Source organism: Labeo rohita, chromosome 2 (assembly GCF_022985175.1).
Source record: "Labeo rohita strain BAU-BD-2019 chromosome 2, IGBB_LRoh.1.0, whole genome shotgun sequence".
In the NCBI taxonomy this organism is placed as follows: domain Eukaryota; kingdom Metazoa; phylum Chordata; class Actinopteri; order Cypriniformes; family Cyprinidae; genus Labeo; species Labeo rohita.
Genome location: NC_066870.1, coordinates 8,402,923 through 8,420,670, shown reverse-complemented (window position 1 = coordinate 8,420,670; position 17,748 = coordinate 8,402,923). Strand labels below are relative to the sequence as shown.

Genomic DNA, 17,748 nt, shown 5'->3' with positions numbered 1-17,748 from the left:
TTCAGCTGGAGCGCCGCATGCTAGTCTTCTGGCAAGAGATATGACTCAGCGTTATCAGAGTAAATAAGGTGAAAATACAATAATTCACCACAAGTTTGAATAGACTTAAAAAAAAAAAAAAAAAAAAAAAACAACAATTTCTCGCATCAGTCGTAAGATTTAAATACGAACATTTTTTCTTTTACATCGGATAGCAGTGTTAATCATGGATCACTTCCGCGGTTTGTTTGATAAACTCGACAAGAATAAAGACGGTTTTATATCTACTGAGGAGCTGCAGAGTGAAATGCGAAGGATAGGTGTGGAACCAGCTTGTGAAAAGGTTCAAGTAAGACTTCTTTGTGTGGAATTAAATACTGATACATTTGTAGAGATGTAGCCAAAATCATTCTTTCGTATGTATCTGGATTATATTATTGTAAGCAAATATAATTCTTTCGTTCAGGCTATCTTGTCTAATTATGACCAAAATGAGGACGGACGTCTAAGCTATCAAGAATTTCTTATTTACATGATGGATAAAGAGAAGAAATGGAAAATAGATTTCCATGCCCTTGACAGAAATAAATGTGGTAAGCTGTCTGTGACAAAATTTTATATTTTCAAAACCAGTTTTATGTCTTAGAACTGGTCTTTGTTTAGTGGTGTAAAATGTGCTCTCAGCTCACAAAATAAAATATCACAGTGGCACAAATTGTTATATATTCTTTCCTTTTGATATAGGGTCCATTGACCTGGAGGATATTATGTGTTTGTTCAAGGAGTTAGGTTTGGTCATATCAAAACCCAATGCAAAGCGGATCATTCAAATGTAAGAGACCTGATGCTGCCTTCACATTTGCAATAGTTTCTCCTTGAAATTTATTATAAAACACAAGACATCAAGATAACTCTGTGTTTACGATGGGGCAGATACCTTGGCTATATGGATTTACGTAAATCTCAAAGAGACTTTGCTCTGACAAAGTTTAAGTTAAATGCATGACATGCTTGGGCTTTTGTATTGATTATGTTGTTATTCAGTTAGATTATTAATGTTAAATTCTGATTGTCATTAGGATGGATGAAGACAACTCTATGACAGTAGACTGGGAGGAATTCCTCCAGCACGTCATCATTAACCCAGCAGAAAACATCGGAGAGTTGGTATCTTCCTGGAAACATAACCTGGTAGAAATCAGTTTTTAATACATATTTCTCTCTCTCTCTCTCTCTCTCTCTCTCTCTCTCTCATAAAAATGAATGCATAATTCATGCAAAAGAAAAAAATCTCTCATGATTTACTCACCTCCAGTGCCATCTCATACACTAAAAGATTTTATCAAACGATTTTTAATGTTTTTTTAAAGAAGTCTCTTCTTGAAATGAAACAGTAATTTTGTGAAATATTTTTACTATTTAAAATAACTGTTTTCTATTTGAATATATTTTAAAATTTAATTTATTCCTGTGATCGAAGATACATTTTCAGCATCATTACTCCAGTCTTCAATCACATAATCCTTGAGAAATCATTCTGATATGCTGATTTGCTGTTCAAGAAACATTTATTATTATTATTATTATTATTATTATTAATATGTAAAACAGTTGCATACATTTTTCAGGAATCTTTGATGAATAGAATTATCCAAAGATCTGCATTTACCTGAAATAATAAAAAAAAAAGCTTTTGTAACATTATACACTGAAAAGTGATACATACCAGTATTTCATTTTTAGCTAAACTAATGTTTTACAGTTTTGCACATGCACATTTAATCTGCACTGCTGATCATTAGGTTTCTAAAAATATATTGTCTTTTTAGGTGTTTGATGTAGGAGAGAGTCGCTCTATGCCTGTTGAGTTAACCCAGCAGGAGACTGACCTGTCTATCTGGGGGAACTTTATATTGGCTGCAGGATTGGCGGATGCTGTGTCTAGAACTGTGACAGCACCAGTGGACCTGTTAAAGACAAGACTTCAGGTAGTTTTTGTCAGTCACAACTTAAAAAAAAGGAAATTATCACACTTGCTGTTAAATAAACTTTGATATCTTTAAGAGTTCTCACACTTAACCCTGGGTTATCATTGTTTAGAGCCCCAGGCAGAGAACACTTCACACTTCAATTTAGATGCGGGGTTAGCACTGCTTTTTACCTGAGGTTATGAAAGCACAAAACAGGTGTGTAACAACTTTGCAAATTTATTAGAAATAAAAAACTGAAATGATTCCATTGCGTAAGTATTCATACCCTTTTCTGGGAAATTAGCTCAGGAGCACTCATATCGCTTGTAGATGTTACTACACTGTGGAGTTCAACTGTGGCAAATTCATTTGAATGAGTATGATTTGGAAATGCACACACCTCTCAGAAAAGGTCTAACAGCTGAAAATAGATGTCAGAGCAAAAATCAAGCCTTAACGTCAAAATAACTGCCTGTAGAGCTCAGAAACAGGCTTGCGTCAAAGCACAGATCTGGGGAAGAGTTCAGAAAAAAATTCAGCTGCATTGAAGGTTCACAGTAGCATGGAGGCTCCATTATCCATAATTGAAGACGCTTGGAACAACTAGGACTCTTCCTAGAGCTGGCCTCCTGGCCAATTATTGAGATAACCTTAATGAAAATCCAGTCCAGAGCATTCAGAACCTTAGATTGGGTAGAAGGTTCGCCTTCCAACAGGACAATGACCCTAAGCTTACAGTAAGAGTGGCTTATAGACAGCCTGGACTTGAAGGCAATCAAATATTTCTGGAGAAACCTGAAAATGTCTGCCAGTCCCCATCCAAGCTGACAGAGCTTGAGAGGTGAAGAGGTGAGGCGAAGAGTGGCAGATAATTGAAAAATGCAGATGTGCAAAGCTTGTCGCATTATACCCAAAAATACTTGTAAAGATGCTTCTTTAGGTTAAGGGTATGAATACTTATGCAGTGTACTTATTTCAGTGTTTTATTTTTTATAAATCTGCAGAGTTGTCACAAATCAGTTTTTTGCTTTGTCATTATAGTGTATGGAGTGTAAACTGGTGTGGGAAAAAAAGTCATTTAAAGCAATTTAACATAAGGCTGAAACATAACAAAACGTGAAAAAAATGAGGGGTATAAATACTTTCGCCAAGGACTGTATGTAAGTTACACTGAAGTGGAGGTTTTTGACAAGAGAAAAAAACTAATTTTGAGAACACCCTTCAAATATATGTATAAAAGTGCAATCAAAATAAACAATTAAAAATGTATTTTGGATGATTTCCTAGTTTAATCAACACTTTATAAAAAAGCCAAAATAGCCCAAAATATTAAAATTGGTCATTGCACTAAAATAATGTTTTGCCTGTAGTAAATTGCCTTGAAAAATTTAATTATAAACTGTCAGCTTTTACATCTGCAATTTCATAAAGAAACAGTCTTTTTAAATTTTGTTTGTTTTTTTAAATCAAATGCCTTAAGAAAAGTACAATCAGAGCAATTCTTTAGTTTAGAAAGAATTTGTATTTCAATTAAATTGGGAGTAACCACAATTTATTTTGTTTGTAAAACTGAGTGTCTGATGCAACAATAATACCCTAACATACTGCAGTATGCTGGATAGGTTTTTGGATCCAAAGCTGTGTCTCAGGGATACCGAGAGCTGCAGACTGGAGGTTTTAGATCTTTGTGGCAAGGAAATGCTGTGAACGTTCTTAAAGGAACACCACAATCAACGCTTCAGTGCTTCATTTATGCCCAGGTGTGCCCACAAACATTCACACACATTCTTTCACATGTGCACAAATGTTTAAACATTATTTCTATATCTCACTGTCTTTACAGATGAGGATGTACACTCTTGGCGAGAGGGACAGTCTGTCAGTCCATCAAAGGTTTGGACTGGGCTGTGTGTCAGGGGCTGTGGCACATGCTGTGTTCTACCCCTTAGAGGTATCACAGTGACACAACAGGTTGGAGTTCCTTACTGTTAGGTGTTATTTGTGAAATGTTTGTGAAAAAAGTGTGTAGTTGTCACGTCTGTTATCATTTTTATCTAGAAGGTGGCCTTTTAAAAAGAATTTCTTATGCAGTAACCAGTAACACTGGTTATTCCAGGGTCAAAAACCCTGGAAGTTATAAAAAGTAATAGTTTTTTGTTTCTTTTTCAGAACACAATAGACACATTGAGAAATATCATATTTCTTTCTTTCAAATTTCTTTCTTTCTAATTTACTTTAAAAGACACCAAAGACAGGCTACAATAATTTTATTGTAATAAAATTAACATTAACTAAATATATAAAAAAAACTTTAATTAATTTATGTACTAAAATAACTAAAATGGATGTAAATGTTAATAAATTAATAATAATTAATAAATATATAATGTTAATAAATATAGACATATATTTTTATTTAAAAAAATACAAAACACATACACTTAAACTTTAACTTTCATTAAAATGAAAACAGAAAATATAAAAACAAAAACTAATTCAAAATATTAGTAAAACTAGTATCTCACCGTTATTTAAAACAAGAAATGTCATGAGATATAAAGTCCTGATTTCAAAAAATAAAGTTGTAATTGCAAGAAATAAAGTCACAATTGCAAGATATAAAGTTTTAACAGTCACGTTTATAGTCATAAGGATTAGAAATAAAGTCATGGTTCTGAAAAATAAACTCACAATTATGAGAAATAAAGAGTCAGTTGTGAAATATAGTCACATTGTGAGATATAAACTTACCATTATGAATATAGTCGCAATTACTAATTACAAGAAATAAAGTAGCAATTATGAGAAATAAAGTCTTCATACTTGACCTTCTATATTATGGTCATTGTTCATCAGCAGGACACAAATTTTTACAATAACTTATTAGATCAACAAATTTGCTGACTCATTTTTTATTTTTCTATGGCAGGTGTTGAAAGTTAGACTTAATCTCCAACCTGCTGGTACCTACAATGGAGTATTGGGATGTGCCAGATTGATTTACCAGAATGAGTCTGTGTCAGCTTTCTACAGAGGGTTCAAACCCAGCATACTCTGCATGATACCTTATGCTGGAGTGGAATGTGCAGTGCATCAGGTAATTCAGGACACTCGAGGTACAGTGTCTGAGCATTCAATCAAGATAAGACAAACTACAAAACGGCTTTTACATTCAGGTAGTGTCATTGCCGAATAGGCAAGCAGCAAGTTTTATTTTATTATTATCCTAAATTAAGCAGATGTAAGTTTGATATGTTACATGATCATAAAATGTTAATTAAGGAACATTGCTAAAATTTAAAGGGGCCATCAGATGCAAAATTCACTTTTACATGTTGTTTGAACATAAATGAGTGTTGGCGGTGTGTGCACACAACCACCCTATAATGATAAAAAATCCACCCAGTGGTTTTTATTTAATCCCTTTAAATAATATCCCCTTTTTCAAATCAAGCCATTCTCAGTTTCTTGGCTATGTGACATCACACAGACCAAGGCCACTCCCACAATAGTCGATTGACATGGTCGTCTTACCTTAGACCCGCCCTGAGGGAGCTGTATGCAGTCCGACATTGTGTCGATGCCAGAGCAGGGGAAGACAGGAATGTCTCCTAAGAGATTGAGGTGTTCTGTTGCTGGATGTAATAATGAACATAGCAGTTGTCATTTACTTCCAGTATCTGAGCTTCTGAAGATGCAAAAGGATTAACGTTACTTTCGTGTTTGAAGGGGATGCGCTGATCCCCCATCTGCCTAAATGCGTCTAAGTTCACGCAAATCACTCGTGATGCAGCTTCACCTACAGAAGTGAACTGAGTATAAGGGTTTTTTTAATACATCTTTGCAAATCGCCTTTCCTAATAATGTGCTAGTTAGCATGTTTTATGGCTAAATGCTGCTAAAGTAAACATTACAGCTCGTCACCCCAGAGAAGAGAGGGGCGGGGTGAGCAGAGCTCATTAGCATTTAAAGGAACATGCAACAAAACAGGTTTCTGTGAACAGAGATGATTTTGACAAGGTAAAAAGGGTGTTTTTTTACACTACCATTGAGAAATTTTAACCAAAGCACGTTATAGACTTTTAATTAAGACCCTAAAGAATCGTATCAACTTGGCATCAAAATGGGCATCCGATGACCCTTTAAAAATAAAAGTCTTAGTGTGTTTTATTGTGACATTTTGTAACATTCATTGCCAATAATTTAATGTGGCAAGGGGGACGTGGTTCAGCGAGGTCTGCAGCGGGAGAGAGAGTTAGGAGGCGAGCGGTGAGGAAGTGGGTTAATGGCAAATGATAAACACCTGGGTCTTGTTTCAGTAATTGGCATGGAAAGACTGCATAAAGAGACTGGAAAAGGAGAAGGGAGAGAGAGAGAGGACCAGGCCCGCACTTTATTTTGTGTTTTGTGTGCGACAGTCGTCCATGAGGGGCTGCCGCTTCACTTTTGTGTATGTTTATTTTATCATTTATAAGTCTTTAAATGTTCGCCGGTTCCCACCTTCTTCTTCCCATTCTACGAACTGTGTTACATTTAATATTTATTATTTTGTTTTTATTTATATTAGTTTGTTTATTATATGATATTATTTATATCACAAAAAATTACTTTTAATTAAATGTGCTTCATGCAAAAACATCTAAATTTATTTTATTCAAGTAAATATTATAAATATTATCATTCAAGCCTAAATATATAAAAAAGAAAATTAAAATGAGCCCATTTACTCACGCTCAAGCTATCCTAGGTGTATATGATTTTCTTCTTTCAGACGTGTACAACTGGAGTTATATTAATAAATGTCCTGGCTCTTCCAAGCTTTATAATGGCGTGAATGGAGGTTGAGATTTTGAAGCCCAAAAAAGTACATCCATCCATAAATGTACTCCACACGGCTCCGGGGTGTTAAGCATCCAAGATATACACACTAATGAACCATTTTAAGACTAACAGCGCCTACGCCTGCATCCTACGTCATCCACTGGAACACCTCTCTCTTGTGAATGCATGTACAGCAGTTAGAGGAAGCTAGAAATTACGGTTTATAAAGTTTTCTAGTCCACAACACTGACATAACGCCCCCCTCTAGAAGGTGCATCCTCATGCAACATAACACCTAACGGGGAGGGGGGTGAGGAGCGCTCTGGAGGCCCCTCAGGACAGGCTTCCACATGATGGCAGGCCTCGAGAAGCAGTGGCTATTCCTGGACCCATGGCGGATTAGGCAGTTCAGGGGGCCATGGCAGAACAGGAAAGTCGGGGAGCCATGGCAGAACAGGTAGACTCAGGAGCCATGGCGTGTCTGGGAGCTCAGGAGGCCATGGCGAGACAGACAATCCTAGGAACCATGGCGGTTCAGGGAGCTCAGGAGGCCATGGTGGGACAGACAGTCTTAAGAGCCATGGAGGGTCAGGGAACTCAGGAGGCCATGGCGGAGCAGACAGTCTAGGGAGCCATGGCGGAATAGCCTCTGTGGCCTTGGCCTCAGACCAGCCACTACGGCCAAACACCTATAGCCGGCCGCCGGGCTTGACTTGAGAATGGCTGGCTGCTCTGGGCTGAGGACAAGGGTGGAGCTTCGATAGGATTCGAGAAAGCATGGGAGGAACGGAGGGAGCAAACTCATTGGAGCTGCATGCGGAGGATGCTGGCTGGTGGTGAGATGGAGCGTCCACATGCTTCCAGATGGGAGGAGGATGAGAATCCTCCACTTACAGGCATGTTCCACAATGGTGATTTTAGTTTCATTGTTCTGCCATGAGATCGCACAAGAGACTATTTTTATGAGTCAGCAGTAAAGACTTTTATACTGAAAAATAAATGCTATAAATGGAAGTTATTTTTAATTTCAACAACATACTGACGCAGCAAACAAACACACTGAGCAGCTCTGTCATCAGACATCACCCTTAAAGGAGAACTCCACTTCCAAAACAACAATTTACAGATAATTTACTCACCCCCTTGTCATCCAAGATGTTCATGTCTTTCTGTCTTTAGTCATAATAAAATTGTGGTTTTTGAGGAAAACATTTCAGAATTTTTCTCCATATAATGGGCTTCATTGGTGCCCTGATTTTGAACTTCCAAAATGTAGTTTAAATGCAGCTTCAAAGGGCTCTAAACAAGGAAGAAGGGTCTTATCTAGTGAAACAATTGGTCATTTCGAAAAAGAAAAATTTGTATACTTTTTAAGCATAAAAGCTTGTGTAGCACTAGCTCTGGGATGTGCGTTCACAACGCTATGAATCATGTCTAAGTTCATCATCTGTGTAATCCAGCTCAAAAAGGTAGAGTATGGCGAAAAACTCCATCTCATTTTCTCCTACAACATCAGAATCGTCCGGCATCGTTGTACCTTTTTGTTTGTAAACAGAGTTTGACTTGCTTGCACTTAGTCTTTGCGTGTCAACGTTACTCAACGTTACTGGTTCTGAAGTGGCATTTTGGAATTAGTAATGGAGGCTTGGGCTCAGCTGTTAAATTGTCAAACTGAGATTTGAATCCGTGGCAGATGGGAGTAGTTTTGCACAAAAGAGGGTTTTAATAGACACTTTGTTGTAAGGTATTTACACACCTGTGCCGTCAAACTGTTGTAGGAATGCAATATCACACTTGTAGATGTAAGATACAGCTGTATATTGGCACTCTGTGATTACCCGTGACCTTGTGCCTATACAGCCGAATCACAGCCGTGACGAAATACAGCCATATCTTAGTCTACTCATGTGACATTGCTCATTTTCTTACACAAACGCATCACTTTGGAAGGCCTTTATTAACCCCCGGAACCGTGTGGAGTACTTTTATGATGGATGGATGCACGTTTTTGGGCTTCAAAATCTCAACACCCATTCACTGCTATTATAAAGCTTGGAAGACTGCTATTATAAAGCTTTTTTAGTAAATCTCCGATTGTATTTGTCTGAAAGAATAAAGTCATATACACTTAGGATGGCTTGAGGGTGAGTGATTCATGGGGTAATTAGAATTTTTTGATGAACTATCCCTTTAAGTTAAAACAGTAAACCCAGATTTAATGGTTAGATCAGACAGAAACAGCTCTTTAACAGTTGTACAGTAATTTACCACTTTTTTTTTATTACATGTTTGATGATTATTACTAAAATATTCAATCTATTATTTTTTTAAGTATATTACCATTGTGATAATATAACAACACAATAAAATAACATTTATAATTAAAAATATATACTGGTTGATCTCTAAATGTCATGTATCTTTTATTCTAAACAAAAAACAAAAAAAAAAAAAACATGCCAACAATTATTGGTACCATACTGATGTGCCAGAAAACGTTAACCACATTTACAATCATAATGACTCATTTTGATCAATTATATTTCACTTATGAATCAGTCATTAACATGAAACCCTTCTCCTCTGGCAGTCAATTATGAGCTGGGCCAGACAGGATCCAGAGCACTTCAGTGACTCCAAGCTCTTCCTCTTCAGTTTTGCAGCGTTTGCATCAGGACAGGCCACCAGTTACCCACTTGCTGTCATCAGGACACACCAGCAAGCTCAAGGTGAATGTTGAACTGATGATAATTATTTGGATTAATGTTTCTTTAATCAGCAAAAATGTATTCTAAGGCCTTTAATAACTGGTATCTGTGCTGTACATTATGGAAAATTTTAACTTCATCATCTTAGATTATGGTCAGTCATGTTTTAGTGCACTAAATACAGTTCTATTCACGATCAATTTGTTCAATAACATTGTCAGTTATATTAAGTCTTTCCAGTGTTATAGAAGTCACTATTGTTTATAAATTTTAGTCACTGTCACTGTGGTAGCAAGCATGACAGCACAGAGCATGACCTTCAGTTGATCCTTAATATATAGAGAGTATTTAACCAGGTGCAGTATGCTCTTTTAACATGACAGTTCAAGAATAGTAAATCTTTTCCTGTTAGTAAATACAGTTGTTGTCCCAGGCTGTGCAACAGTGTTGTACAGCATTTGTCTTGTGATTTGTCTTTTTTTTTTTTTTTTTTTTTTTGAAAATTATTTGACCACTGTGTTGTTGTTTTTTCTCTCAAAATTTCAGCTTTCTGCTCAACCTCTCAGAAGCCTACAGATGCTCTCCAAGGACTCTTTGGAATCTATGAGAAATATGGAGTCAGAGGTTTTTATAATGGAATGGGTGCTAGTTTTGTAAGAGCAGTTCCTTGTGCTTTACTGAATTACACCCTGACCTCAAAATTTGAGACATTGCTTTCTTCATTGTAGTAATGTTGAATAACGCTTCAGGAATGATAGCATAAACCGTGTATATTTATTGTTTTCTTTGAATTATGTTAGATTACAGTACATGTAGTCTTATGTTACCTGAACAACTTATGACTATGATGTTTTTGATATTTGAGGCCTCTTAATAAGTACATGAGCACAGTATCTGTATTGTGATCCACATTTGAGGCGCTGTATTGGGCTAATATATATTTCACAGTTTACAATGGTTTTCGCCATGAAATGTTGACCATGTTACCAACATTCCTGACATCAAAAAATCTTTATTTGCTTGCTGCTATGAACTTAATAACTTGACAGGTGTTAAATTGTAAGGCCAACTCAAACTTAATAAAAATGGGTACTTCCTTTTTTATTTTGCTTTATTGCCTTATACTTCCTTGTAGCCTATGCCCTAGATGTTACTTAATTCTAGCAACACCCTTCCTGGACATGCGCAAATATTATTTTTACTGTGTAAAAGCTCTGTCTACCCTATCTGTACTGAATGAACAAAATCTACTATAGCAGTATGTAAACATCTGTAAAAAGTCATGTTTTTTAAACATAAGATGGTAGAAAGATGCAGTGAGGTAGGGTACAAAGTTTCAATGAACCAAAATTTTAAGTAGTGTGTTACACCAAATTCCATTAGGTTCAGTGGTTTTAACATACCACTGACAGAAGACAACAAATTTCCAGAGACCCACTGAGACCATTATAATTTCTATTAAAACCATACCATTCCCATTATAACCATTAAAACCTTTACAAATTCTGAGGGTTTTTCCTTATCCTGCAGGAATATATAACAATTTAAATTTCAGTACGATAAATATGTGAATTATAAATCATGTTACTTCAAAAAAAAAAAAAAAAAAAACTTTAAAACACCCAAATAAATACAAATGTGCCACCCAATAAACCTTTTAAAAGAGTTAATTATACTCCCCCACTTTCTTTCTTTCTTTCAATACCTTTTTGATAATTTCACACACAAAAAAAGATATTCAAAGAGTGCATGGTTCAAATAAATATAATTTGAAAAAGAATGTGGCAGTGTTCTGTAGGAGAGTTGGGTATCTTGATAGTACAAAAGTCTTGTTTAAAAGGCCTTGCATAGGGAATGGAGCCCAAATAAGAATAAATACCTTTGTTTTCTTTGTTGCCGCACCATGCAAGGAGCAATTTATTAGAGGCATACTAAAACTTGATTCATAAATCATTCTTTCATCTAATGGGTTGTGGGATACTTTGTGGGATAATTTACTGTAGGCCTATGTTTAACTGACCTTATCACACGGGCTTGACTGACGAAATAGCAGCAGCTTGCCTATTCCTCGCGGTGCCACAAGAGGACACCATCCACAAACCGGATTGAAGTCATCGAAGCAAGCCGTTCTGGTTACGTGGCCAAAGTGACGTCGGCAAAGTTGACGTTTCACAAACATGGCGTCGCAGCAGAATGAAGTGGATGAGCTGTTCGATGTGAAAAACGCGTTTTATATTGGCAGCTATCAACACTGCATTAACGAATCCCAGAAAGTAAAGGTGAGTGTTTTGCAAATGTTCATGATGCGAAAGTTTCCTTTTAAGCGTTGTGTAGGTTCTAGAATAGGCTATGTCTGTTAGCTGTTGGCTAACGTTAGTTTATTGTAGCTTCAATATATTACGTACCTATTTATAGATTGTACCAAATGACAAACATCCACATGCAGTTGTTTAATATTTATTTCATAGACGTCAAGTCCAGAAAAAGATGTTGAGAAGAATATTTTTCTATACAGAGCATACATTGCTCAGGTAAGTGTATCAGTCTGTTGTGATGCTGCTGTGTTGTTCGTAAAAAAACACCCATACAAATTCAAAACGATTTGAATATTATATTTCTATGTAACTGTCAGCTACAATGTCTTTTTTTCCTGTCTGTCAGTAAAGATGCACAGCTGTTTTCCCTTGAGAACAGCAAGGACAGGAAAGAATGTAATTGTTATATAAATAGGAGTTTGAGGAGTTCGGTTAGTGCTGGAAATTAGGTGATCGATAACTAGGTGGTTAACAGTGATGATTTCTGTCTCCTCAGAGGAAGTATGGTGTGGTTCTGGATGACATAAAGCCTAGCTCCTCTGAGGAGCTGCAGGCTGTCAGGATGTTTGCAGAGTACCTGTCCAATGAAGGCAAGAGGTTTGTGCAATTCTACTTTTTATCTAAATATCAGACTATGTGTAATTAAAAATCTAGAAACAAAAAGTATAGCCATTAAATGATTACCGGGGATTTCTCTGGGTCTTAAAAAGTCTAAATTTACCTTTCCACAAATTAAGGTCTTAAAAATTTATGAAGATATGGTATTAAATGTTGCAAGTCCTGCAAAAAAAAAAAAAAAAGTCTTTTGTGGTGTTTTTGTTTCGTTTTCCAATATAAATATCTAAACAGCCTTAAATCGAGATACATTTTTTTTGAGATGCAAAATGAAGATATGAAGTCTTGTTAAGCAAAACTGAACAAAACTAAGCAAACTTATGCCTAAAATGAGCAAATATCTGTCGATGGGGTATAAAAACTTGTTTTTCTTTAAATTACGTTGAATTTTCTAAGCCCTTTGTGAGATATCTGTTCTTGTTTTAATCATAAACTCGCTTCATTTTGATTCCGAATGTCATCTTGCTTCTCATATAAATGTATCTAGACATAGCATTTACTGACATTTGTAGTGGAAAACAAGACAAAATACTAAAAAATAATAATTTTTTTGTAACATGAGTTAAAAAGTAATGGAGATCTGGTGGAAGTTTTCTAAGTTTGTATTGCTAATACATCTCATCCCTACATATTTACCATTTGAAAGCATACTGATGTCAGTTTATCGTTGTAAAACCTGCAGAACCGCTCGATTATGCATAAACTTATGTATCTTATGGCACAATACTTTTCTTAGAGATGCAATAGTGGCAGAACTGGACAAAAAGATGGCCAAGAATGTTGATGTTTCCAACACCACCTTCCTTCTGATGGCGGCTTCCATCTATCTGCATGAGATGAACACAGATGCAGCATTACGTACCCTGCACCAGGGAGACAGTCTGGAGTGGTGAGTTTCCAAAGACATTCTGGCATTTTCAATAACTGTTGATTTAATATAATACAAGTTGGATTACAAAACCTTAAGTTGATCACTGTAATTCTGTATTTGTCTTATAGCATGGCCATGACTGTCCAGATACTTCTGAAGTTGGACAGAGTTGATATGGCAAGGTATTTTTTTAAATTATTTATTCATATATTTAAATGATCATTTGTGACACTGGACCACAAAACCAGTCTTATTAAAGGAGAAGTCCAATTCCAGAACAACAGATTACAGATAATGTACTCGCCCCTTGTCATCCAAGATGTTCATGTCTTTCTTTCTTCAGTTGTAAAGAAATTATAATGGACTGATATGGAGCCCGGAGTTTGATCTTCCAAAATTCAGATTCAGGTCAAAATGATCGGTTTTTCTTTTATGGCAAAAATCATTAGGATAGAAAGATATTAGAAAGATATTTTGCAAATTTCCTACTGTAAGTATCGTTTTTTTTTGATGAGTAATATAATTATTCAGACAACTTTAGAGGAGATTTTCTTAATGTTTTGATTTCTTTTTTTTTTTTTTTTTTTCAAATAGTTGTATCTCGGCCAAATATTGTCCTATCCTAGCAAACCATAAACCAATGGAGTTTCTTTATATATTCAACTAATTCAGTTTTCAGGTGATTTATAAATCTCAATTTTTAAACAATTGACCCTTATGACTGGTTTTGTGGTCCAGGGTCACTTTTAGTTTTGCGTGTGTGTGTATAAACAGTAGATGTGTATGTTTTATTTTAAAACAAAAAAGAAAAGAAAAAAAGGTGTTTACTTGACAAAATATGTAGCTTAACTTCAGTTTTGTTGAAATAAATAAATAAATAAATACACCTGCTTTTACCTAAAGGCTTTAAATATATTGTTGTCATGGATATGTTGTGTTGCTCATTGTCTCCTCAGAAAGGAATTAAAGAAGATGCAAGACCAAGATGAAGATGCGACTCTGACCCAGCTTTCTACAGCCTGGGTCAACCTTGCAATTGTGAGTATTGAAGTAAATTTTCTTGGACATTCCTTGTTTAAAGGCTGTGAAACACCAAAATGGTGTGTTCTACACCGTTTGCACTAATTAGACCGTCATCAGTTGTTTTTTGGTCAATTGAGCATATTGAAATGAAGTCTGAGCCTTTGGTTGCAAAAGGTCACTCTTATTGGCTGTGCAGCTTAACCAGTCAGTGCATGAGAGAGAAAAAACCCCAAAGTACCAAAAGTTAAAAGGACACACAGAGACTCATTTTACATGAGCATTCCAATATGCAGTTATTTTCATAATGACATAGCCAAAGACCAACTGATCAGCATGATTCATATTAAAAATAGTAAGCAAGTGCTGCTATGTTTACGGATTGTACATCCACAGTCCTAGTTTTGGTTTAATTTTTTGAATGATGAATACAGAGTTCTGCCACCTGCAGGTATAGACAGTTATTTTCTCCTGACACACATGTAGAAAGTATGGGCCTGTCCCAGTACCCACACTTGCATGTATATGTGTAGAACTTTTATTGGTCCAATGGGACACACTTACAACATAGTGTTGAAAAAATGTAAAACTTTTAAATAGTAAAGCTTTTAAAGAGTCATATTTATGCATTTTTACTACCAAATTATTTGTAATATTTAAATAATTTAACTTACAGTGGAATTTCTTGTGATTTTGAGGAAACATGAGTTCTTGAATATGATGCATGATACTCTTAGCCTTAAATAGTGCTAGTTGGCTGTTGTCTGTAGTCTTTGCGGTGTGTTCGAATGCATTTAGATGTGTCACAGCCTTTATTGTGTCTGTTTCATTCTTGCATATCTTTCCAAAGAAGAATTGTTGTCTTTCATCAAAATGTAATAACTTGCTTCTAAGCGCATCTGTTACATTTGTCTGCGCTTTGGAATGTACATTGTTGTAGTGAGTTGAAAAGTGTTAAATGATTTTGTTTTTCCTTAAAATCTCTGCATATGGCTATTTGTTCAGTTTTTGCTGCATTGTAAATATTTTTTTTCTTATCGCCTGGGAATTAAATGTGTTTTTCACTCTTTTACCAACAGGGGGGAGAGAAATTGCAGGATGCGTTCTATATCTTCCAGGAAATGTCAGACAAGTACTCGCCCACACTGCTGCTGCTGAACGGTCAGGCTGCAAGTCACATGGCCCAGAATAAGTGGGATGAGGCTGAGTCAGTACTACAGGATGCTCTGGACAAAGTAAGAACCTGGATTTCAGCTCATCAAATGCCAATAACTTCCAGAGACTTTCTTGTTGAATCCAAGACTTTCAAGCTAAGCAAACTACCCAAACTCAGACCATATTAGAAATTCATTGAGTTGGCTTTGGTCTACTTTTAATTGTGGTGAAATGTCATGATTTGTCCTTTATCTTCTATAGGACAGCAGCCACCCGGAGACACTCATCAACCTCATTGTGTTGACACAGCATTTGGGCAAGCCTCCTGAGGTAAACTTTATAAATATGAATGTTCTCAGCAAATCTACAGAAGCAGTGGGATGTTAAAATTAAAACAAACTCTAATCTGCATGCTTCAGTGTATGCTAATGCATTTTATACACCAGTGTTAGTGTAAAGGATGGCAGAGATGTTCATAGTTTCTTTATTTCTCCACAGGTGACAAATCGGTATTTGTCTCAACTGAAAGATGCACATAAGTCACATCCATTTATTAAGGAATATCTTGCTAAGGTAAGGCTATTAAGTGTGAGATGGGAATCCTTGTTCTGTTTTTCTTATTTCTTATCTTATAACTGTGAAAAAATGAAGAACTAAGTTTAATAATTACACTGTAAACTCAATTATGTTCCCCCAGGAGAATGAATTTGACAGGCTCGTCATGCAGTATGCCCCCAGCGCCTGAAAGAACTACACGGTTTTAATTTATGTCTCCTATAATGCAGCGCAATATTATTTTTCACTTTACACTTTTTTTTTTTTAAATGCCTTTAATCAAAATAACATTAATCTGTTTAAGATTTTTGTCATGCCCAAAAGCTCTACAAACATTCCTGTATGATGGTTAAATAAACTTGTTTATCATACATGGTGTGTTGTATTATTAAATATTCATGTTGTGATTTGATATTTCAAAACAATAACAAAAAGCAAAAAAAAAAAAAAAAAAAACAGCTTATTTGTCTTCTGTAGCAAAAAAGCCTTTAAATGCACAGTTCCTGAAACCTTTACCCATTTTCTCACAACTTTATAAAAAAAACAAATTATATATACACCCAGGGTTTTTTTTTATTGTATATAGTAAAAACATTTTGCAATAAAAAAAAGTATAGGAATCACAACTTACTGTTAATTTCCTCTTCTTTCCTGAATATGAAAGTTTCATTCGCCTCATAATGGAAAGATGCTTTACATGTTGTGTCACATTAATGCACAGCTTAAAGGAGAACTGAAAGTTTTAAATTTTTATGAGAGAGTTTTTCATTTTCACTAGAAAGGTTTTCATTTTTACGGGACAGTCATTATGTGAAATTTTTCATTTTGATAAGAAATTTTTTAATATTTACGATAAACAAAGTCATTGTTAGTTGAAAGTTTCTCATTTTTACAAGAACGTTTTTCATTTTTATGAAAAAGTTTTTCATTTTTTACGAGACACAAAGTCATTGTTACTTGAGTGTTTCTAATTTTTACGAGAAAGTTTTTCATTTTTTTACGAGACACAAAGTAATTATTACATGAAAGTTTTTAATTTTTACCAGGAAGTTTTTAATTTTTACTAGAAAGTTTAAATTTTACTAGAAAGTTTTTCATTTTTATGAGAAAGGTTTTCATTTTTAGACAAAGTCATAATTACTTGTAAGTTTTTAATTTTTACTACAAAGTTTTTCATTATTATGAGACACAAAGTCATTACATGAACGTTTTTCATTTTTACGAGAAAGTTTTTCATTATTATGAGACACAAAATCATTTTTACGAGAACGTTTTTAATTTTTCCTAGCAAGGTTTTCATTTTTACAAGACACAAAGTCATTCTTAAGAGAAGGTTTCTTATTTTTTCAAGAAACTAAGTCATTATTACTAATTTTGAACAGATCTTTGAAGTTGAGGGAGAAAATACGATTGGAGTTTTTCGACATACCCTAACTGTCTTGAGGCAGAATACACAGAGATCATGGAGAGAAACGCAAGACAAGCGTTCGAGATTAAAAAGTATTTAAATTGTATTTTTTAAATGAAAATAACCGGTCGTTTCGCTAGATAAGACCTTTCTTCCTCGGCTGGGATCATTCAAAGCTGCAAAATCAGGGCACCATAGCAGTCCATTATATAGAGAAAAATGAAATATTTTCCTCAAAAAACATAATTTGTTTTTGACTGAAGAAAGAAACACATGAACATCTTGGATGATAAAGGGGTGAATACATTATATGTGAATCTTTGTTTTGGAA

The 17,748-nt window shown here is 35.2% G+C and overlaps 2 protein-coding genes across 3 annotated transcripts; both read left to right on the top strand.

The window, feature by feature from the left end:
- slc25a24l (solute carrier family 25 member 24, like) lies at positions 1 to 10,559 on the top strand. 2 transcript variants are annotated; one of them, XM_051137773.1, is made up of 10 exons: positions 1 to 322; positions 446 to 572; positions 724 to 811; positions 1,059 to 1,170; positions 1,809 to 1,967; positions 3,572 to 3,709; positions 3,793 to 3,900; positions 4,879 to 5,046; positions 9,361 to 9,499; positions 10,025 to 10,559. In XM_051137773.1, the coding sequence occupies exons 1-10, from the start codon at positions 206 to 208 to the stop codon at positions 10,204 to 10,206; spliced, it is 1,338 nt and encodes a 445-aa protein (XP_050993730.1). In that variant the 5' UTR covers positions 1 to 205; the 3' UTR covers positions 10,207 to 10,559. The 2 variants fall into 2 exon arrangements, with proteins under 2 accessions (XP_050993730.1, XP_050993722.1); XM_051137765.1 differs by having other exon boundaries at positions 1 to 328.
- Positions 10,560 to 11,599: 1,040 nt separating this feature from the next.
- cope (COPI coat complex subunit epsilon) lies at positions 11,600 to 16,380 on the top strand. Its single transcript, XM_051097228.1, has 10 exons — positions 11,600 to 11,757; positions 11,947 to 12,009; positions 12,290 to 12,390; positions 13,145 to 13,297; positions 13,408 to 13,461; positions 14,236 to 14,317; positions 15,379 to 15,534; positions 15,716 to 15,784; positions 15,953 to 16,027; positions 16,152 to 16,380. Exons 1-10 carry the CDS (start codon positions 11,656 to 11,658, stop codon positions 16,197 to 16,199), a joined length of 903 nt encoding a protein of 300 aa, XP_050953185.1. The 5' UTR covers positions 11,600 to 11,655; the 3' UTR covers positions 16,200 to 16,380.
- The last annotated feature ends 1,368 nt before the right edge of the window (positions 16,381 to 17,748 follow it).

What these genes read in the sequence shown, in the direction of transcription:
- slc25a24l (XM_051137765.1), top strand. Translation starts at nt 206, where the DNA reads ATGGATCACTTCCGCGGTTTGTTTGATAAACTCGACAAGAATAAAGAC. An exon ending in AGTGCTTCATTTATGCCCAG is followed by an intron (nt 3,710 to 3,792) that starts GTGTGCCCACAA and finishes CTGTCTTTACAG; the next exon opens with ATGAGGATGTACACTCTTGG. An exon ending in CTGTGTTCTACCCCTTAGAG is followed by an intron (nt 3,901 to 4,878) that starts GTATCACAGTGA and finishes TTTCTATGGCAG; the next exon opens with GTGTTGAAAGTTAGACTTAA.
- cope (XM_051097228.1), top strand. Translation starts at nt 11,656, where the DNA reads ATGGCGTCGCAGCAGAATGAAGTGGATGAGCTGTTCGATGTGAAAAAC. An exon ending in CTGTCCAATGAAGGCAAGAG is followed by an intron (nt 12,391 to 13,144) that starts GTTTGTGCAATT and finishes TACTTTTCTTAG; the next exon opens with AGATGCAATAGTGGCAGAAC. An exon ending in TACAGGATGCTCTGGACAAA is followed by an intron (nt 15,535 to 15,715) that starts GTAAGAACCTGG and finishes TATCTTCTATAG; the next exon opens with GACAGCAGCCACCCGGAGAC.